Source organism: Rhinichthys klamathensis, unplaced genomic scaffold (assembly GCF_029890125.1).
Source record: "Rhinichthys klamathensis goyatoka isolate OS25496 unplaced genomic scaffold, OSU_Roscu_1.1 h1tg000183l_1, whole genome shotgun sequence".
NCBI classification, from domain to species: Eukaryota; Metazoa; Chordata; class Actinopteri; order Cypriniformes; family Leuciscidae; genus Rhinichthys; species Rhinichthys klamathensis.
In genome coordinates this window covers 19,800-43,664 of record NW_026606711.1, presented here as the reverse complement: position 1 = coordinate 43,664, position 23,865 = coordinate 19,800, and the positions used below count along the sequence as shown (strand labels likewise).

At 42.7% G+C, this 23,865-nt stretch overlaps 1 protein-coding gene across 1 annotated transcript; it reads right to left on the bottom strand.

Annotated features, from left to right (window-relative positions):
* Positions 1 to 1,340: 1,340 nt before the first annotated feature.
* On the bottom strand, positions 1,341 to 2,346 carry cldn5b (claudin 5b). The gene has a single exon (XM_056261431.1). It carries the CDS (start codon positions 2,194 to 2,196, stop codon positions 1,543 to 1,545), a length of 654 nt encoding a protein of 217 aa, XP_056117406.1. The 5' UTR covers positions 2,197 to 2,346; the 3' UTR covers positions 1,341 to 1,542.
* Positions 2,347 to 23,865: the final 21,519 nt, after the last annotated feature.

Sequence of the window (23,865 nt, the reverse complement as noted above, 5' to 3'; positions counted from 1 at the left end):
TTGGGAGCGAACGCAAAGTTTCTCGGAGCAAACGCAAACATTTAGGGAGCGAACGCAAAGTTTCTCGGAGCAAACGTAAACATTTAGGGAGCAAACGCAAAGTTTCTCGGAGCAAACGCAAACATTTTGGGCGCGAACGCAAAGTTTCTCGGAGCAAACGCAAACATTTTGGGCGCGAACGCAAAGTTTCTCGGAGCAAACGTAAACATTTAGGGAGCAAACGCAAAGTTTCTCGGAGCAAACGCAAACATTTTGGGAGCAAACGCAAAGTTTCTCGGAGGAACGCAAACATTTTGGGAGCGAACGCAAAGTTTCTCGGAGCAAACGCAAACATTTTGGGAGCGAACGCAAAGTTTCTCGGAGCAAACGCAAACATTTTGGGAGCGAACGCAAAGTTTCTCGGAGCAAACGCAAACATTTAGGGAGCGAACGCAAAGTTTCTCGGAGGAACGCAAACATTTAGGGCGCGAACGCAAAGTTTCTCGGAGGAACCCAAACATTTAGGGAGCGAATGCAAAGTTTCTCGGAGCGAACAAACATTTAGGGAGCAAACGCAAAGTTTCTCGGGGGAACGCAAACATTTAGGCAAAAGCATTTAAATACATTTTTTCCTCCCATCTCATATTTTTTTCCATCACCATGTCCCATTAGGGGCTCTGTACCTTTTAGTATACTTATTAAATTTAACTGTATTTAAACACAAGCTGGGAATGTTTTTTTTTATTTATTTTTTTATCAGAAACAAAAAATCCCAAAACAAAATGACATTACTGTTTTTTTTATTATTAAACTGTACACTTCAGACACTTCAAGGATATGAAGCATGCATCATTCATGTACCAGCAAAATTATGCAACAGGGCACATTATTAACAAAACACTTTTTTATTTATTACTTTGTACAAAATTGTATGAAACCTTTTTTCAGTGAATCTGAGCATATTCACTCAGGAGGTTTAGATTATCAAAACCGTCTTGTTTAAAAGCTGCAGCCTGGAGTTTATAAGCAGAACAATAGGCATTATTCAGTGTCTTATTGAAGCACAGGCCATGTCTAATTACTGCAGTATCGTAAAGCAGAACAAAAACAAGAAATATAGACCCTCCTTTCAACACCCCAACCCCATCCCCCCCCAACCCCCCCCCCCCCCCTCCCCACGTGTATATCTAATTCATTATTACCATGACAAATTGTTAACAGAGCAAATGAGAGATAAACATACTCAAACATGTTAATACATTCTGTTATTCCATTATCTGAATGTTTGCATCTACTTTGGTACAAGACCTGTTGCATGTAAATGGATGTTGACAGTGTCCTCACTGTCCTGCAGTTTAAAAACTATTTTAATCAACATTTCTTTGTATCATGACATGCAGCTTTAATGATTATGGAATATTTGTAATTAAAAAAAATATTTCTCACACTGCATGTTCATTTAAAAGAATTGTTATTGGTGAACAAACCAAATACTAAACAGCTTTACAGCCTTGAAAGTCCAAATGCGCAGAGCCACTAGTCCATGGTTAATGGTTGAGGTGATCACACGTAGTTTCGTTTATCATAGTCCCCATTGACAGATGTGCTTTTTGTAGGTGGAGGAACATATTTGAGGGGATACGAGGATTTTTCATCTTGTGGACGTGAGAAACAGAGAATTGCTCCTCCGAAAAAAAGCATGGCAGATGCTGCCCATCCGATGTAGAGCGCAGCTCCGATTTCTCTCTTCTTTGAATAAGGAACTTGAGGGTTGTAGAATTCTGAGATGATGTTATTGGCCATCCAGCACAGAGGCACCAACACAAACAAGCCCGCGATGATGTATATCACCCCTCCGACGTTGACTACTTTGGCCTTGATGGACTCTTTACTGATGCAGTTGGTGCACTGAGCGCCGGCGATGGTTATCATGAGAGCCAGGACACCCAAGACAGCTGAGATGACCGTCAGAGCCCGAGCAGTCTGGAGGTCAGTGGTCAGCGCCAGGAAAGAGTCGTGCATTTTACACTGCATCTGACCAGTGCTCTGAACCACACAGGACATCCACAACCCGTCCCAGATGGTTTGCGCCACCACAATGTTGCCCTCGATGAAGGCGGACACTTTCCACATGGGCAACCCGCAAGCCACCATCACCAAAAGGGTCCCGATGACACTCAAGCCAAGTCCAATAATCTCCAGACATGCGGAAATCATCTTTGCAAAGTTGTTTCGATGCTCCTTCTCTAGAAAGTCTGGTAAAGTCTAGATTCCCCCGTGAATCTAAAACAGGTGTTTTGAGCAGAAGTATCTCTACATCGCTTGGCAGTGTTGCAGGATGAGATGCAGTGGGAGTTTTTCTGCTCTGGTATGCAGGGAGGATGCTGTTATAGTGCACTCACAACAAAGAGGAGCAGCTCCAGCCAATCAGAGCGCAGCGCGTCTCTCAACAGCCAATCAGAAGTGAGAGGAGCTGGACAAAACTGGATAACGCTCAACTTCATTACAATTCTGGGGTGCGTTTCCCGTAACTCGCTGCTTCACTACCATAGTAGCCTACGATGCATCGATGAAGAAATCAACTAGCTAAACACGACTGTTTCCCGTAAGTGGTTTTTCAACCACGCCGGTTAATGATGTCACGCACGTGGTGGAGTAACGTTACGGAATAACTTATTTTAATGAATCTGTTTTGAGATCGAAATAATGATAGATGTTTCTCTTTAAATTACGCACATGGCATCTGAGTACTATTTCTCATTTTTCTCAGTTATTACTAGAGCACGTACGCACTCTTCAAAAACGGTGCTTTAAATCTCTTTACAAACTAAAGGACGTATATTACATTTATTCTACATAAAAGATACAGATTGTACTGAATGTCAGCTTGCTTATTTTGCTCAAGATAAGGATTTATTGAGTCCACATGTCATGAAAACAAAAAAATGCTTCTGAGCTGTCGTTCCAACCACAAAACTTTGCGATGCTGCTTGCGAATGTTCCTGGGAACTATATGGTTTCGGGAAACACAGACTCGTTGAACTATGCTGAAAACGACAGAACTTGAGAGCATAGTCGGCATGCTTTTGGGAAACGCACCCCTATATAATTTTCAAAAAGTGACAGAAGCAGATGTGTGATTTCCTTGTTTGCTGGTATTCTTTAGGAAGGAAATGCCTCTTTACACAAGGGGGGCAAGTGCCTGGTACTACCGTATAGCCCACTGTGTGTGTGTGTGTGTGTGAGTGAGTGAGAGAGAGAGAGAGAGAGAGAGAGAGAGAGAGAGAGAGAGAGAGAGAGAGAGAGAGAGAGAGAGAGAGAGAGAGAGAGAGAGAGAGAGTGAGAGAGAGAGAGAGAGAGCGCACCTGCTTAAATGCACCCAATCTCGGTCGCTTCAGCACATTTTTGTTTCTCAATGTTGTTCATTGAAGTTCTGTTAATTTGATAACTCAATGATCGTTTGGCAAAGTAACTAATGCGGTCAACAAGTTTAAAACAACTTTATAGGCGTCCAGCTTTAAAAAAGCCATAAAAACACAGCACAACCAGCCAAAATAGCATAAACAGCCGAGTTACAGTAATTCAGAACACATTAGAAAGCAGCGAGAACTCCCTAGCAACCAATTGGACTAATTTAATCCATTTGCGCCTATTTATCTAGCCGTCTTTCTCATTCACTTAAATGCACACTCTTAAAATAATTTAAAACATGGCTTTAAGTCAAAGTTAAAGTGTTAGTTCACCCAAAAATGAAAATTATAGGCTAGTCATTGTTTATTCACCCTCATCATGACATTTTCCAAACCCGTAAGACTTTTGTTTAACGTCGTCGGAACACAAATAAAGATATTTTTGATGAAGTCTGAGGGTTTTCTGTCCCCCCATTGACAGTCTACGCAACTACCTTCAAGGTCCAGTAAGGTAAAGACATCATTAAAGTAATCCATGTGACTCCAGTGGTTTAATTACAATTTTACGAAGCGACGCGAGTGGTTTGTTTGCACAAAGAAACATAATTTAGGCCTTAACAGCTATTTACTGATTAAATAGGTATTAATAAGTTTTATGATTCAGATATTATCGTATAGTGTGTTCATTTGATATCTATGTACTGCCCCCAATATTATCTGCCTGCAGTCCCGGAGGCTGCATTTTCAGGACCCCACTTCTAGGACCGCATTTCTAGGACCCTAGTTTTTTTGTGACAGCGCCACCTACCGAGTCGGAGAACCGCAGTCCCAGGAACGCATTTCCAGGACCCTAGTTTGGAGGAACGAAAAAAGTGCCACCAAGGCAGTATCTCCACCCAGTTTTAACTACATTAGAGTTTTTTAAAAAGTTTTATTACACCCAAATACTACTTTCTTTATTGCAATTAAACCAGGTTCCTAGGAATGTTGAGAAATTGGGTCTAAGTAGCATACTATAATATAACTCAAGTAAAATAAACAAGGAATCATGTTATAGCCTTTTCAGTCACTCGATGGACCACATTTTCAAGTACAGAGGGAAGACAAGGATGACTCAGGGGGTAGATTTAAGATTGTGTATTTTACAAAATAATATATAACACTTGAACTTGAACACACAAAATCTTTTATAAAATAATATATAACAACTGAAATTGAACACACAAAATATTTTACAAAATAATATGTAACAACTGAACTTGAACACACACAAAAACAAATTTGATCATGACGTGAACCACTTCAATGGATGGACAAACACATGGACAACATCATCACTGACTCCTAAGAGAGAGAAAGAGAAGTGAATTAAATAAGGAACATTTAGTTGAACATGTTCTACTCTCTAATTTTAAATTTCATATTTAAAAGATCTTAGTTACCACAGAGTAATGATAATGATAAAAATAATGATATCAATCTTCATACCAATTACTGTTCATAATACAATTATTGCATACTGTTCAAAGATTTGGGAAAAAAAATGATTTTGATGTTGTGGGAACAAAGGTTCTAGAAACACTCATGTCAATAAAGCCCATCTGAACTGAGAAAAAAATAATAGAGAGAGATGCAAGAAATCTGAATAGAAATAACATTATTGACACGACTTTTCCTGACCATATATAAGTAGGCCTATACAGTAAATGACACAATCTAACACGTGGGATTTTAACAGTCAATTATTATAATGGCCTCTCTGATATGTCTGACTATTAAAATGTCATATGTCTCAACCAACTTTATAAAACCATGTCAAAATGAAGAGACGTACACATAACATGTATTGTGGGTAACGTTAACAGGCTTACTGTGAGCACGTGACAGTGAAAACATTACGATTATTTTAACTGAATTAAAATGGAAAAACAATGAGTAATTAACAAGCTTTCAGAACGAACATGGTACAGTTTATTGTGCTGTAAGTAAGTCAACACAGGCTAAGCCTATCATGCAACAGCTCCGTTAAATGAACCGTAGTATTTCATTTTCCAGCATTAGAGGCTAATATATGATGGCTATGCATTCAAGACTGTTTAGCAAATCACCAGCACGTTGGCAACGTTAACTTTCCAATGAAATGCATCACAATTGTTTTTAAAGTTAAACAAATAAAAATTGATTCACATTTGATACTCACACTCTGAATGTCATCCATTTTCGCTGGTCCTCTAATTCGGTAGGTGGCGTTGTCACTAAAAACCTAGGGTCCTAGAAATGCGGTCCTAGAAGTGGGGTCCTGAAAATGCAGCCTCCGGGACTGCAGGCAGATGCTACTCACTGCCCCTTTAAGAGTTACGCTAAAAACTATAAAGTTTGATTGGGATGTAGATGCTAAAACGTGTCTTTGCCTAGCAAGTTTGTTCAGTTATTGGTGATTGGTTAATTTTGGACTTATCCCCGCCTCTGTCTGATTGGAGAGAGGAGGGAGAGGAGAGTTTTTGCTGATCGAGAGACAGAGTTCGGGGAGTTGTGAGTTCTCTTACGAGAGGTTCTCTCGTATTGCGTAAGCTAGCTTACGCAACTGGAAAGATTAATCTTTTCTGAGAAATTGAAGCCAAAAAATTATCCTATAATTTTGTATCCATTGTCAACGCAGTTCAGCTGCAGCAGACCATGAGCGGCTAGCTAGCAGCTCATTGGTTCGCTCACAGAGAACTGCTTAAAGGGTCACTTCACCCATTTGCATTAAGGTTTGTATTGTTAGAAACCCAGTCATATATTATAATGATGGTGAAATTTTGCTTGTTTTTTTTCTGAGATGGGAGAAAAAAGGATTTAAGTGTTTTACTTCCGTCCTATCGTGACGTAAATATCGTCATTTTGCGTCACGATAGGACGGAAGATAAATTTCATTGCATATTAAGAAAACTACAGCCTTTAGCTCATTATTATTCAAGGGCGTGGGACCCACTCACCCCACCGGCCTATTACAGATCAGTGGGTGGGACTAAACCTGAAGAAACTAAACTATTAATCCGCCATCTTGCTTGGAAGACAGCAAGCTAAGCTAACAAGCGCTCAAGGAGTTAGATTTACCATAATGCCTGAATTTACGACACACGATATGGAAGACGAGGATTTTGAAAATCTTTTGCTCGAAACTGATGTTCGTGGCTATTTATACGAGCCACAATATAGCGAAGAGCAGCTGAGGCTGATGGAGGAACAAGAGGCGGCGGCGTCGGCTGCGTCGGGTTCGTTGTTGTGGGAAGAATGAGACGGGAATCGGCGAACATTTAAACATTTTAATAGTAAAATAAACAAATACAAAACAAAAGTATAAGCCAGCAGCCCCGCACTGCTGGCCACACACAACAGAAACAAAACACACCATAAAATCAGGCCTGTTCCTCTCTCGATCTGCCCTGTCGCTCCTCGTTTTATGCGTCCGCTCCTCGGTGAGAGACGCGAGAGAGACCAGTGCGTCTCACAGGTGTCGTTCATTATCACTCACGCCACCTGGCTTGCGGAGCTGTGCAACGTGGTGCATTCTGGGAGTTGTGGTCTTACACACAAATGCGCCCTAAAGTTATTTTCTGTCTTTTCTCGGTCAAGAGGGCACCAAATTCAAAATTTCTTTTACATTTCGACTACATATATGACCCACTTTCAATAAAGATTAATGTTGAAATGGGTGAAGTGCTCCTTTAAGCCTATGAGGAGATGCGAATGAACTCTCGGCCAATGAGAGTCTGACATGCTCTCATTGCGTCAGAGCCCGCCGAAACGGGCGTGGTTAGAGAGTATAAATTCGCCTCTCAGGCTGTAAACTCTGATTTTCATCTCTTCAGCGAGGCTACACGCATCTGCTGATCCTGAGAGAAGCCGCCGTCGGCAAAAAGGCAACTCTAGCGAGCATCTGGGAGACTGAGGAAGCCGGCCGTCTTCGCCACCTTCAGCCGCCCTGCGAGCTAGCGCCATCCGACGGATTTGTATCCTTTTTACGAAAAAGCTGCGGGCTCGACTTCAGGCCACTAAAGCTGGTTCCGCGCCGCCTCTGACTTCGCCGCGGAAGAAGAAACGCCGCTCTCAGAGGCCGCCGGAACCCCAGCTGGAAGCGTTCATCCCGCCGGAGCCTGTCGCCTCCTGCTCTCCTTCTCCGCCGCTTCCGGACGTACAGTTGCCGCCGAGTGGCCGCTCTGTCGCCTCCGATGACGCCGCGGACATCAAGGAAACCTGTTCGCTTCTCGCTTCAGACAGTGAGGAATGGTCCGGTTCTCACGCCTCCTCGGCCCGAGAATCCTCTGGGACCCGCGCTGGAATCGAGGAGGAATTAGTGCGCCTCCTCTCACAGGCCGTCGAACGCCTCGGGCTCGATTGGTCCCCTCCCCCCGAGCAGACCATCAACCGTATGGACGGCAGCTACTTCCGCCAGCGCTCGACTCCCGTCACTAAACGGGCCGCGCCCTTCCTACCTGAACTGCACGCGGAACTCACGAAGTCCTGGAATGCCTCGCTCTCTGCCAGAACTCGCTCTGACTCTTCCGCCCCGCTTCGCGTTGTGGACGGAGCCGCAGAAAAGGGCTATCTCTCCATTCCCCCTGTAGAGGACCTGGTCGCCGCACATTTATGCCCGCCTTCCACGAGATGGCGCTCATCACCTGTGCTTCCTTCTAAAGCCTGCAGAGCGACTTCGAGCTTTCACGCCCGCGCTTACTCAGTCGCCGGCCAAGCAGCCTCTGCACTCCACTCCATGTCCGTCCTTCAGATTCTACAGGGCGATTTACTTCGTGAATGGGACGAGAGCGGAAAAAATCCCCCCTCAGTCGCGGATTTGAGGAGCGCCACGGACATTGCCCTTCGCGCTACAAAATCTGCCGCTCAAGCCCTGGGGAAATGCATGGCCGCCATTTGTGTGTCTGAAAGACATTTGTGGCTCACACTCGCCGACATGGGAGATTCTGAGCGCGCCGCCTTTCTCAACGCCCCGCTCTCTCCATCCGGCCTCTTCGGATCTGCTGTCACGGGTATCGTTGACCGTTTCTCCGAAGTGCAGAAAGCCTCCCAGGCCATGAATCTCTTTCTGCCTCGTCGCGCTAGCTCCTCTGCAGGCCGCTCACGTGACCAGCCTCCTGGACGAGCCCCACCCCCGCGCCCAGCTCAGCACAGTCAGACTTCTCAGCGACGCCAGGGCGGCCGCCCTCGTTCTCGCTCTGACAGCCGCCACAGACCGCCGCCTCCCCGGGGGCCTCGGCCTAGGATCACGCTGAAACCTGATCACTCGAAGTCTGCCTAGCACAGCTGAGGAAAAGACAGCGCTCTCCCGCCGCGGCCGGACCGCCGTCAAAGTTTCGCCCTCTGTTAGTCCCCGCTCACGCGGCTACTACAGCAGTGTACCCCGCCATTACCAAGCCGGTCCCCTTTCCCGCTTGCATGAGCACAAACGCCGTTTTCACGGCGACCCAGAGAAATCTCAAAAAGAGCATAAAAGCCTCCTGTGTAGAAAATGTGCCCACAACCCTGTGTTCACTCATACACAAAAGAATTTCAGTTCCCGTGTTTCTCACACAGCCCACTCTCATAAAGCGGTCCCAACCCGCTCGAGTTTCAGAGTGCATAAGCGTCCCACCTCTGCTCACTCTGTTACACGGCCCTTAAACTCCTCTCTGAGTGTAAGTCCCGCTGTCATAAACACTATGAGCGCGCCCGCGCAGCCCGCTATGTGCAGCAACGGGGACCATGTAGCCATTCACCCCTTAGCGTTACGCTTCAAAGCGTGGGAAGCTATTCCGGGAATTTCCCAGTGGGTGCTAAACACAATAAGGCTAGGCTATCGCTTACAGTTTCACCGCCGCCCTCCACGTTTCCGAGCGCGGCTAGAAACTATTGTGAACCCAGAAGCAGTGACTCTGCTCCGTTCAGAGATAGCAAAACTATTGTGCAAAAGGGCTATAGAGAGAGTTCCTCTATCTATGAGCGAGTCGGGGTTTTACGGCGTTATTTTCTGGTTCCAAAGAAAGACGGCGGCCTCAGACCAATCTTAGACCTCAGATTTCGGAACAAAGTTCTCATGAAGAGACCGTTCAAAATGCTCACTATTAGAAAACTCCTCGCGCATGTGCGCCAGGGGGACTGGTTCATTTCACTAGATCTGAAAGATGCTTACTTTCAGATTCAGATAAATCCCCTTCACAGGCCATTCTTACGTTTCGCCTTCGAAGGCCAGGTTTATCAATACACCGTCCTTCCGTTCGGCCTATCCCTAGCACCCCGCATGTTCACGAAGTGCATGGATGCGGCGCTCGCCCCCCTGCGGAGTCAGGGGCTGCGAATACTGAACTATTTGGACGACTGGCTGATTTTGGCACAATCACAGAGAGAGCTACTGTCTCATCGTACAGTTCTCCTCGACCATCTGAAAGGTTTGGGCCTCTCTGTCAACTGGACAAAGAGCGCACTTCAACCCAGTCAGACTATCTCCTTCTTGGGTATAGAGCTAGACTCGGTCACGATGACGGCTCGTCTGTCAACACAGCGCGCGGGCCGTGTTCAGCGTCTCGCCGCATCTTTTCAGATGAACAGACTCACACCTCTGAAAACTTTTCAGAAGGCGTTGGGTTACATGGCCTCAGCCTCCGCAGTGCTCCAGCTGGGGTTACTGCGCATGCGCCCGCTTCAGCTCTGGTTGAAGAGCCGTGTGTCTCACCGCGCGTGGACCACGGGCCGCCAGCTGATAAAGGTAACGCAGACCTGTATCACAGCTCTGCAGCCGTGGACCGTGGCAGAATGGTTTCAGCGGGGCGTTTCCATGGGGACCTTTTCTCGCCGAAAAGTCATTTTGACAGACGCATCCAACACGGGTTGGGGTGCGGTCTGCGAGGGCTCACCGGCCTTCGGCCCCTGGTCAGCTCAGGAGAGTCTCCTCCACATAAACTGTTTGGAGATGCTGGCGGTCGAGAACGCGCTCACGTGCTTTCTTCCGCGCATTCACGGTCACCACGTGCTGATCCGTTCGGACAATATAGCCGTGGTCTCCTATCTAAACCGTCAGGGCGGAGTCAGATCCAGGAATCTCTTCCAGCTGACAGAACGCATCTTAGTTTGGTCTCAGTGTCACCTGCTCTCGCTCAGAGCGACGCACGTGCCGGGCCATCTGAACGACAGTCCAGACAGTCTGTCCAGGAACCCCATTCCCCCCGGGGAATGGTCCCTCCACACTCTTACAGTCCAAAAGCTGTGGCGAATATTCGGCAGAGCAGAGGTGGATCTCTTCGCCTCAGAAGAGAACACCCACTGCCCAATATTTTTCTCAAAGAGCGAGGACGCGCTAGCCCAGACCTGGCCCAGCCGCCCGCTTTATGCATTCCCTCCGGTTTCTCTGCTACCACAGGTGCTTCAGAGAATCAGGGAAACACACCACTCGGTGCTCCTCATAGCCCCGCGTTGGGAGGGTCAGACTTGGTTTCCGGAGCTCACTCAGCTGTCACAGACAGCCCCGTGGCCCATTCCAGTCAGAGCAGATCTCCTCTCCCAAGCTCGCGGCACGATCTGGCATCCCCAACCAGAGCGCTGGGCGCTTCATGCGTGGGTGATCAACGACTACCCGTTGCTTTGCCAGAGGGAGTGTTAAACACGATCATGCAGGCTAGAGCGGCTTCTACTAGAAGGCTCTATGCGTCTAAATGGTCTGTGTTCTCTAAATGGTGCACCGACAGAAATTTGGACCCACGGTCATGCGAGGTCCCTTCCTTGCTAGTTTTTCTCCAAGAGATGTTGGACAAGGGCAGGTCCCCGTCCACTCTCAAGGTGTATGTGGCAGCCGTCGCGGCGTTCGCTGAACCCCGGCACGGCCAGTCACTGGGCAAAGATGGCTTGGTCATCCGCTTCCTCAGGGGAGCTAGAAGGATGAACCCCCCGCGCCCCCCTTCGGTGCCGATTTGGGACCTTTCCATAGTTCTCGAAGCTATGAAAGCCCCCCCATTCGAACTGCTAAACACCGTGGACCTCAAATACCTTTCGCTCAAAACCGTTTTTCTGCTCGCGCTCGCGTCAGTGAAGCGTGTGGGAGACCTTATTTCCCTATCGGCTCTGCCTGCATCCGATAGTGAATCTGACTCTAATCTCCTGTGTCCGGTCAGGGCCCTGAGATTATACATTACTCGCACTGCTCCGGTCAGACGATCTGAGCAGCTTTTTGTTTCGTTCGGTGGACGCACCAAGGGGTTGGCCGCCTCGAAACAGACTCTATCCAGATGGATAGTTGATGCCATTGCAGCCGCATACGCATCAAAAGACTTGCCATGCCCTCTGGGCATCAGGGCTCATTCCACTAGAGGCATGGCCTCATCGTGGGCATGGTCCAGCGGAATTTCCATTCATGACATTTGTGTGGCAGCGGGATGGGCTCCCCCCTCCACCTTTGTCAGATTTTACAATCTGGAAGTTCCCGCCTTGCAGGCTAAACTACTAGCTGTCTAGTATGTTACAGCTCTTCTGGTTGAGCTGCACTATAGGGAGTTATTCACTCAGACCGGTTTCGCTCTGTCCCTCTCAATCATGTGCTTATGTACTACACAATCTCCGGCCCGCTCTGCTGGCCTTTGTCACATGTACATATATTTATTCCCACTCATATGGGTTCCCTGGGGTCTCCGCATGTCAGACTCTCATTGGCCGAAAGTTCATTCGCGTCTCCTCATAGGCTTAAGCAGTTCTCTGTGAGCGAACCAATGAGCTGCTAGCTAGCCGCTCATGGTCTGCTGCAGCTGAACTGCGTTGACAATGGATACAAAATTATAGGATAATTTTTTGGCTTCAATTTCTCAGAAAAGATTAATCTTTCCCGTAGCGTAAGCTAGCTTACGCAATACTCGTTCCCTCATCTAGAGAGAACCGAGGTTAGGTAACCGATTCGTTTTAAGTAAAAAAAAAAAAGAGAGAGGAAAATAACAGTGTTAAGCTTACATCAAGTGTTGTGAAGACTTTTATTTCTTTGCTTGTGTTTTATACTATGCACAAGAGTTTAAAGTAAGAATTAAGTGTTATCTGAGCCTGCATCCCAGCGCAGCACGAAGCTTCGTTCATTATTGAGACTGAGAGTGAGAAAACAGACGGCTAACTGCCATTTGTCAAATAGTGGTCTGAGTTTAGTGAACTTCAAAGACTGATTGTTGTGACTGAGTTAAAGCTCCGGGGTCCGGACCAGGCCGCACTCTTATCCCCGCTGACATAGTGGAGAGAACCGCGCCGCCCTGCTACTGACTGCCCGGGAGACTACAGGACGATCAGCCGTTTCTAAGGAGGAAAAATCGCGGAGTTCATCAGCGCTCAGGTGATCAGTTGATTTATTTTGTCTCATTCGAGTAAAGAGGCCCTTTGCTGTTTTCCAGGCCACAACGCTCCCCAGCAACGTAACAGGCCTGCAACGGGGTGGGTTGTTTTGACTGGTGTGTGTGTGTGTGTGGGGGGGCCCACGGTTGTAAATTTACTGTTGATCTGTTATTTCCATGGGTAATTGAATATATTTTAGGGTAAATTCATTTAATTTACATTAGAGCTATATTTACTGAGACTTTGTGAGGTACTTAACAGGTATTTTGAGAGGTATTTATCAAAAGTGATATACACTTCTGTCTTTTGATAATTCAATCCAGGGTTTATTAATTCACTAGTCATTTATTTGCTCATTTTTTCCCGTTCTGTTTAATAAATCCTATTGTTAACTTCTATAAACTTACCTTTTGTGTTGCTTTAGGGTTTTCTCTGTTGGGTTAATTGCCATTAAATATAAGCATATTACTAAAAGAATATAAATATATTTAATCTGAGTACAGTAGTCAAATAGGGTAATTGGAGGGACATTATTATAAAGTCGAGAGACATTTTCAGAACCTGGGTGCTCCGCCCTATTAATGGTCAAGGGTAGGGGGCGCTACATTTATATATTTAACAAAGCACTCGTTTCGCTTCATAAAATTTAAGTTAAACCACTGGAGTCACATGGATTACTTATGATGTCTATCCTACCGTTTTGGACCTTGAATGTGGTAGTTGCATAGACTGTTAATGGAGGGACAGAAAACTCTCAGATTTCATCAAAAATACCTTCATTTGTTTTCCGAAGATCAACAAAGGTCTCACGGGTGTGGAACGACATTTTTGGATAAACTAACCCTTTAAGTGATAATGTATTTTAATCTGGCTCTTTGCAATACACAAATCCCCTACTTGTTTTTCTAAATTGAAATTAAAAAATACAAAAAATTTAGAAAATGTAGTGTCAACCAATAAATTATATTGGCTGCGTCCAAAATCGTATTATTTTGAATAAGTTCCACGACCACTGAAAAAGCTTTATAAGTGTGTTTAGTATGAATGTAATCTGGACATACTACATTCGCCATGTTGTCATTATCATGTGACCTGCAAGCATCAGTTGCGTTGCTTCACTGTCATTCATAAATCCCCTCTCGATGACTCATGGGATAGTAAAGTGTCCATCGGCACACTTCAGAATCCCAAATAGTACGTCATCCGTGTACTTTTTGCCTACTGTTTTACGAGTGCTGTCAATTCCAACATACTTCTTTCACCCCATAAAGTTTTTCGCCTACTATATAGAGAAGGATGCGATTTTGGATTTAGACCAAAATTTGTTTAAAAAAAAAATCTCAATTTAAACAAAAAACAAATTGTTTGATATTTAAATCCATACGACATGGCAAAAACATTTTTATTATATTTTATAGCAATCTGAAAAACATGAAAAAAACTATACATCAATCTAAAAATTGCTGGGTTGAATATGTTTGGGTCAAATATGGACAAACTCAACCGTTGGGTTTAAAATTTTAAATTGTCCATATTTGACCGTTGAAAAACCCAGCATTTTTTAGAGTGATGGAAATCCTTTAATGTCTTTCACCCTGCGTGATACGTTTTCATCTACGTGCAGCCCAGTGTGTCATGTGTACAGTCATAATGTATGCTTAGATTTGTTACTTCCTCTCCTAAAGCATGCTGAGGAGTGGCGCTGGAAAAACAGGAAGAGGGGTGAACTGTCTCATATTTGTGATTGTGAAAATGCAGCTGCAGAGAAAATGACGGATGACGGCTACCAGATACAAAAAAACCAAGAGCCAAACAGTGTGTTGATCTTCTGAATCATCAGAACCAATGACTTCAGAATGAAAGAGTAAAGACAATTCGTAATTTGCATTTTTGCATGTATACAAATGTATGATTATTATTAATTCTTTTTCAAATGAATTTAATATAACTTACTATTAGATTTCAGTTAATGGACAGTGCTTCTCACACGCAGCTGCTTTCCCAGAAGTGATCATTTCCTATTTCCAGAAGTTTTACTGGAGTGAACGCCTACAGAGGCTCAATCCATGTAAAGCTATTGATGACATTTACTGTAATCAGGTTGCTGGGTTCAAAAAGAAAAGAAAAGTGTAGCCTACTACCGGTAAGGCAGCTGCTTTTTCAAAGTGCAGTAAAAATTCTGAGCAACACATTCAGAGCCACCCCTGAGTCTGACTGGGTGAGACTGAAGCACGATGCTCAGAGGAAAAACTGTTGATTCAGAGAGGGTCCGTGTCAAAACTCTGCATCATGTGCCAGCACATCATCTGTTTGTATTTGTGTTGTCGCATGTCATTTCACACATGTGCATCTCAGAGTTTGCTGTTAGTTGGCTACATCTAGTTAGTCACCAAGGAACCATAAAGCTCAACTCAAGAACCATTTACTGCCAAAATTACAATAACAACTTGTGAATATTTCTAAATGTACATTTTCTCATTATCTCATGTAAACTGACAAAAAAATAATATTAAAACAAATGCAGTATTTTTTTCCAGCTTTTGTCTTAAACTTCCTTGTTGTTTTAGTGTTTATGTTGCCAACACTGTCCCGTGAACTGCATTTAGCTTTGTTTGAAAAAACAACAACATTTTAACAGGATGCCAGTAATTGCCTGATGACAGCGACAGATGATCATTGGTTGATTCAAGTTTTTTTCTTAATGGGCTTACTTTAAAGTAAATGTAGCATGATGATCACAAGATAGACCACACCAAAACGCTACCGTTTACTACTCATAACTATTTATAGCAGTGGGAAAATATACCCCCTAGGAACACAAATTGCAACCACTTAAGTATCCTTGCTTAGTGTGGCATCTGTGCAAAGCGTAAGAACAGCCGTTCCTCGTGACCTACTTTGATAGGGAGGAATCTGAAAAGAAAATGACCATTCAGAAGGAAAAGTGGGGGTTTTATGATAACAGAGAAATGGAAATGTATAATCAGACCAGAATGCATTACTATCGTTAATCCTTAAGGTACGGGTTTTTAAAAAAAAAACTTTTAAAATGTTTGTTCTACGGAAACACATAGACAGATATAGATAGATAGATGGATAGATGGATAGATAGATAGATAGATAGATAGATAGATAGATAGATAGATAGATAGACAGATAGACAGATAGATAGATAGATAGATAGATAGATAGATAGATAGATAGATAGATAGATAGATAGATAGATAGACAGATAAAAAGTCAAACAGACAGACAAAAGGATAGATAAAATTATAGAACAACAGAGATAGATAGATAGAACAACAGATAGATAGATAGAACAACAGATAGATAGATAGAACAACAGAGATAGATAGATAGAACAATAGATAGATAGATAGATAGATAGAACAACAGATAGATAGATAGAACAACAGAGATAGATAGATAGAACAATAGATAGATAGATAGATAGATAGATAGAACAACAGATAGATAGATAGAACAACAGATAGATAGATAGAACAACAGATAGATAGATAGATAGATAGATAGATAGATAGATAGATAGATAGATAGATAGATAGATAGATAGATAGAACAACAGATAGATAGATAGATAGATAGATAGATAGATAGATAGATAGATAGATAGATAGATAGATAGATAGATAGATAGATAGATAGATAGATAGATAGATAGATAGATAGATGGATGGATGGATGGATGGATGGATGGATGGATGGATGGATGATGGATGGATGGATGGATATGTAAGACTGGAAAAACTGGAAGAACTGGTTGAGGCTGAAAATGAACACTTGAACTCCCCCTCGTGCACCATTCGAGACGAAGGTCTCACCTCCCTCATCCTAATCTACATTTCTCCGCCTCATCCCCCATGCGAAGATCACCCAAACTCACACAAGAATCTAAATGGATTAATGTGAATGATTATCATCAAGTATTATACATGTTTAGTATCATTCGAAATGTCTCAGTGCGACTGGTACAAATGTCTCATTTCCAAATAAGTAAAACAAAAGGTAATACGGTTTTTAAGAGTTTAGAGATAACTGGCACACAAAGGAGGGTGGATGGTTAAACCCTCCTGCTCTCAGAAGGTGTTAGCTCAATGCTAATTCCCACTGTTAGCAAATGGTTCCATGTAAATCAACTTCTGCCCCCAGTAAGTCTGGCACGGTGTTTAAGGTAAATTTCCACTGTGAACTCATGTTTATGAAATGGGGTCAGGCTACATAATGAAATGCAGCAGAGAGGCTCGGAGCCTTTTCTGTACTTCAGATCAGCCCGTGAGGCTGGGAGTCGCCGGGACTCACGTATTTCCTAATGTCGGGGTCGTCTTCTCTTTATTCCAGAGCATTTTATGTTTTGTATTGATTATCTTTGAACTGATTATGAACTTGGAATGATCAATTTACCTGACATAATAAATTGTTACATTTGATGATTCTAACTGACTTTGATATTATTTCATTAGAGTTAAAAGGAATGGTCAAACTTTCGCTTATATTTAATGATGCAGATATCACACTCTAAAAAATGCTGGGTTGTTTCAACCCAAATCTGGGTCAAACATGGACAAACCCAGCCGTTGGGTTACATTTTTAAATTACATTTTTAACCACACGTTTGGGTTTGTCCATATGTGACCCAAAATTGTGTTAAAACAACCCAGCATTTTTAGAGTGCATTAAAAAACCTTTTCATTTATGGAGTCAGATGAAATAACAAGAGAATACATATATGAGGAATGTATTGCATTTAAATTAAAAAATACTTTGCCACGAAAAAAGACAGAAACACGCAGAGGCCTTCACGCACTGACCGGATGCCTCCATTGGGCCGATCGAGCCGGGCTTTACAGATAGATAGATCCTGTCATTCCAATTCAACTTCCTGTTGATGTTTATATTCTCTTAAAAATGCAACATGGATGTACACGTTTAATCAGAACACACATTTAAACAGGGTCAGCTAATAACTGGCGTAATTTCCTGAGAACAATCAGCTCCTCGTCCACAATGGAAGTATAATTAAAAAGAACACAAACAACGCTGCGTTAATCAAGGCTGATCTCAGCGCGTGCAGAGCCACGGATGTCCCAGCATTCCAAGCAGGCGATGTGTTTTATCACTTTTAGCAAGAATCGCGAGTACTGTCCAGATAGTCACCTAGCACCAGAAGTGCTCCAAAAATGCTGATGTGCATGTTCTCTCCAGATGTTTCCTGTAGTCTGAGCTCAGGGCAGAGGCTACGCCAGGTGTTTGGGTTTAAACGCGTATCTAATGGGCCTCATCAGTCACATCAGTCAGGACGTGAGCACAGAAACAAAGCATCAAGACCTTGTTCTTTGGCACCGGCCACAGCAGCTGAGAATCTGGGCCCGTGGATGACGAACAGTAGCTGAGGTGAGCCATGCTGTCCCGTGGGCTGATGGGGAAGGATGGAGTTGTATAGTGCGGAAATCCTGTCCTGTCTTATTATTTCCCTCAAGACTATTGTTCTAGTGTGATACTGAATCCAATCCAACCAACCATTCAGTTTCATATTATTAATCTTTCACAAGCTTTCTAAACTGTTGTCAGTGATTTTGTCATCGCTTGACCTGAATATTTGACTTTATTCAGAAATGCTCATTATTGCTTGTGATGGCTATTGCTCATACTTAATTACTTTGAATTCATTTATTATAATTTTATAAAAGACCGTAAACAGGTGGAAATAAAAACATAGATTGACATACTTATCAAATATCATAGGCTAAAACTGTATATGTTTGGGACGATCAACCTGATTTTCAACCATTCATATTGATAATGTTGACAATATTTAAAGGTAGGCAATTTCGGACAGGCTAGCAATAGCAAGCACACACATGCTCGGACGTAACACGCAATTGTATGTGAAAACCCGTATTAAGCCATGTGAAAGTATAAACTGGGTGGCTATTTCATTTCTGTAGCCAACTAAAAGTATTAACCAAACTGTATGCTATATCAACATGGAGAATGTAATGAGTAAACGGTTAAACAATGAGCTTGTGAAATGTGCAAGCTTCAAGGTGATTTATGCCAATGGGAGTTTTGTTTATATTCAAAATTGCACATTGGAATAATCAAATGCCAAACTTTAAGAGTCATGTACTTAAAATACCCCACCCATCTTTCATGATTTGCTAGTTTATAAACCTGCTATTTTACTAAATGAATTATACAGTGTGTTCCTCAAGTGCAATAATGAAGTTTATATCCAGGTCCATTATCACCAGGAAGCAGGTCTGATTATATCTTGTACATTAATGTTGTCATTTCTGAAGGAAATGTGACTCAAGTACTTCCTATAAAGCAGTCTTTGCACAAGTTAGACCATAGTTTCATCCTATATTTTGCTGGGAATTACTCATGTATAGTTCTTTCTGGTCCCGTCACAGGGATGAACATTCAACTCATCTGACTCACTGTTTCCTTCAAATTTGCTGAGCCATTTTCTCAATCAATCTTGAGATCAGTCGACATCTTTTAAGACTGAGGTTTCAGTAGAAATGGGAGTCAGATTTCCTGGAAATTAGATATGCTGACCATTACATTTCTTTTGTTTTCTTTTTTCTAATTTCTGACCTACTTTTGGTGTTTGTACTTAGGCCTACATTAAATTAACACAATTGTATTAATTATATTTTCTATCAAATGAAACTTAAAATTGATCAAACATATTTTCTGGCAGGGTTTAACTAACTACGAATAGCCATATTGCACTTAAAAAAAGTTTTTTTTTTAAATTATTATTTAAATATTTCTATTATTTTCCACTTTCATGCACTTACATTTCTGAACTAATGTTACTATTTTTCTTTGTGTAGAAATATCCACTGCCAGCTTTCAGTTTGAATTGGGTTTTACGTGAACAGAAAGAAACGTTTGCCGTAACCCCCAGCCATCTTGCTTCAATTGTTCGTCGTGAGAAGAGAAACAAAGAAACAGCTTGTACAGAACAATAAACGTTTCCTGCAATGTACCGGGCATCTTTACCGAGGTGGTGCAAAGCCGCTCGAGCAGCTTTAATGAGCTATTGTATGGATGCTTAACACAAACCCTATGTGTTCCTGAGATGCCAGTTTCCCAAGCAAAGTTATTGTGAGCTTCAGTTGTTGCTGTCCATTGGAGGAAGCGTTCAGAAAGCTTCCATGCCCATCCTGTGGTAGCCTACGCTCTGTTTCTTGGAGCACTTTGAGACGAAACAAATAAGGTGCTTCAGCGTCACTGCAACTGGCACAAATCCATATGTTTTGTGTGGTGCTTATGTAATCTTCACTGCTACCAGGTTACATAATGTCCTATACGAGATGCTAGATTATTAATTTTTTACACACATAAATAAGAATGCCAGTTGGTTACTTTTCTAAGTGATCAGACTTTTCACTTGTTAAGGTGCAACATGAATGATATTTAGAAAAAAAGGTCAATTTGTCTCACAAATTTATTTCAATAACAATAAATTTGTCTCACAATAAAATAAAACGAGCGACAAAATAAACATCTGTTCACACCAAGAACGAGCTTGAGCTCTTTAAAGCAGGATGGATTCTGATTGGCTGTCAATAGTCTCGCGTAGCCAGACCTTCAGACTGACGGCTGAAGGTCTGGAATGGGCTATATGCACGCATGACTTCCGCGTTTGACGCAAGGATGCTCTTGCGTTTCCGGTTGGGGAGATTTAAAGCGGAGGAAAACCGAGGAAAACGGGATTATGGCAGAGTCTTCAAAATACTGTCCTCTCGTCTTTGAAACGAAACTTTAATGTCATTTTACATATAGTTATGTTTATTTAATATAATAAACACAGAAGCATAAACAAAATGAGTGGTGTCTGTTTTGTCTGTTGACCTTCGCCGGAAATACCGCCGTGCAGAGCCCGCCCATAAGGCCGTTTGACCGACATGTCAAACAACCAATTACAGTTCGTTTCATTCAACGTCACGTTTCGGGGCGTGGAAATGTCCCCACAACAACAGACCGGCGTGCCACAAGTCAGTCAGCAAAGAAAATCAAAGAAGGAGAAGAAAACTTCAAGAGTCTATGCCGTGAACCTCGCATACTTTTGAGAATCCTACGTTTAGCTGATCTTGATAAATGCTCATTGTCACTCATGTAAACACAACAGTTTTTCTTCCGCAATCACACGTCTGCGCTTTGTTTCCCGGCGGACCGAAAATAAACGCGACACTCGCGCCCCCCGGAAATCCGATAAAATTCAACCAATCAGACGACGACTTCGACATTCCTGAAGTGTTTCTAAAGTGTACCATATGCATCAGACGTTTAGCCAACGTTCCGTGGGCGTGACGTCTGAGGCTGAGACTAGGCTGTCAATGATTTTATCGTTCATCAGCAGAAAAAATAAATCGTTCTGAAAGTGATTCCAATGATATTGTTTCTCTGTGCCGCTGTTATTAAAGTCCCAGGCACACCAAGGACAATAACTATAACAATAAAGATAGCTAAAAATCGTTCTAAACATAGGAACGATTAAAAACATGGACAGCCAATCAGAATCCATCCTGCTTTAAAAAGGTCGAGCATTTAATACCTCTTAACCTTCTCCAGAGCGTCGGCGCACTGAAGCGTTTTTTTTTTTATTTAGTTCAAATATACTATCAGATTTAATGTTATACCTTGATGTAACTATACATCATTAAAAAGATATAAGACTCAAGATTCAGTATTTGACCACTATTGTATTCTGAGAAACTTATAGTGACAGTTATGTCTTAATTTGTGTCAGGAGTTATGAAATGAAAAAAATGAGTCGATACCTTTAATATGCATTATGAGCGTCAGCTGGTCCATTCATAAAAAACACTCCGTGCTGTCGTCATGACAGCGATTCACAAAACAACGTCCCTGAGGGCTTTTAGCTCAACAATGTGCAGATGTGGAGAAATATATTGATATATTCTCATAGATTCACATCATATTTCTATAGACAGGAATAATATTTATTGAATTTATACCCAAATGCGTCGATGTAAGTTATGATCGCTTCTTACTGAGATGTGCTGTGTTTTCCGTTCATACCAATAGCATGGGGGCGCTATATGTCCAATAAAAGTCCATATATGGATCATGAAGAAGACCCATAGTCATGTGACATTCCAGGACGTCACCAGTGTTGCCAACTTAGCGCCTTTGTCGCTATTTTTAGCGACTTTTCAGACCCCTTTAGCGACATTTTTTCAAAAAAGCGACTAGCGACCATTTTAGCGACTTTTGGACAAACCTCAGTAACCTCCAAATGTTGCCAGTACTGTCCTGCAGCGCGAGGTCTTGCTTTCTCCCTGTCGTCACTCTCTCTAGCTGCGTCTCCCCTGTTCAGTGAATGGCTGAGAGGAGCGCACGGCCGCTGACAGACACGAATGAGCAGTGTTTTCCCATGGACTTATCACTTATCTGCTTTTCTTTTGTTTTATATTTAAAGAATTTAGTTTGACCATTTTTTTTTTCTTTTTTTTTCTTGTGCTTATTACTTGTAACACTCACTAGAGCTTAGTTCATCCGGTTCCCTAACTCTCTCAATTCAGATATTGTTCCACATAGGCCTATAAAAAATATAATCATTCACTAAATTATAGCTACTCGTTCAATTGTCTGACAACAAAAAAATAGGAAATGATAACAGCTTTATTTGACATTCGGCTATATTATAGTGAATAGAGCATTAATTTAGAGAGAAAACGCACTAGGCTGACAGAACGCAAGTACGACGCGATGACGTCATTAATATGCTAATTGACGAATGATGTCATCTAGCGACATTTAGCGACTTTTAGGGAAGGCCTTAGCTACTTTCCTTTGAAAATAGTTGGCAACACTGGACGTCACTGAGTGATACAGAAAGTAGCTGACAGAGATCGCTGTAACATGCAGATAAAGATGTTTTGAAGACAATAGAGGGGTTTCACGACGCGTCATCAATCCGGAAGTCGGCCATTTTGGAGGCACAGATCGTAAATAATGCCACTGAACTGAATGGACTCGCAAATTTGGCTGATTATTGCTGCTGAAAAATGGTCGAGTTTTTGTCTGTACCAATCGGTCACATCGGGAAAAAACATGTCGAGTGCTATAGACTGTCAAAAGTTAAAGAGAAGAGTGCAAAAAACTGATGAAAGAAGGCGTTTGTGGTTGAGAGAGGTAGCTAGTACATCATCAGACAGGTGTAAATGAAGCGTTGACTATGGCTAAAATGTCGACGTAGTTAACTATGGCTACATTCACACTGTCAGTCCAAATCCGATTATCTTTGTATCAAATTGGAATCTGATCTAAAATGATGTCCGCACTGTGTATCGCAACTGTTCAGATCCGACGTGTGTGTCCATGCATGTTATTTGGTAATATGGCAATGACTTTGCGTTGATGGAGGGGTTGCATTTGCAATATAATGTTAGATGTTGTCTTTTTAAATGTTACAACATGGAAATGTGTATAGCCGCCGCGCTGGACTACTACGGCAGAACTGTAGGAGGCTGGTATGTAACGTTACTGCTTTTTTCCCACGCTCGTCTGCGCCGGTTTCAGAAATAATACTTTTTTGCTTGTCCGGCAACACAGCATTGTTTCGGCAGTGACTTTCAGCATGTTTCCTATAAATGACGTTTGCATTTTAAGACATACCACGCGAAATCCGATCGTTCAGACTGAGGCTGATGTCCTGTGATTTGAATAGGATTTCAAACCACATATGGATGTAACTTGAAACGAATTTCATGTGCTTTTTTGGACTGACAATCTGAACGTATCTTATTTCGGGATAATAAATAGATGGAAGAATTGCAGTAGTGTTACGTGCTAGAGAAGCTAACTCGTTCGGATCTTTAGCAGCTGCCACATAATGTGACCACATAAAACATATTAACTTTAGTTTGTCAAAATGTTGCGCTCTCTCCTGCTTCCCAAGTCCTTCTCTATATGATTTCGCACCTACCACGTGTTTTTTCCGTGGTTTATTAGTGTAATAATGTGTTCATTAGTACATGAACAGTGCAATCCATGCTGTTGTTTACATCCGAGTGCCTCCATAATGGCCGCGCATCCGGGTTACCGCCCAGAACGTGACGTTGGTGAAACCCCTCTATAAACA

What these genes read in the sequence shown, in the direction of transcription:
- cldn5b (XM_056261431.1), bottom strand. Translation starts at nt 2,196, where the DNA reads ATGATTTCCGCATGTCTGGAGATTATTGGACTTGGCTTGAGTGTCATC.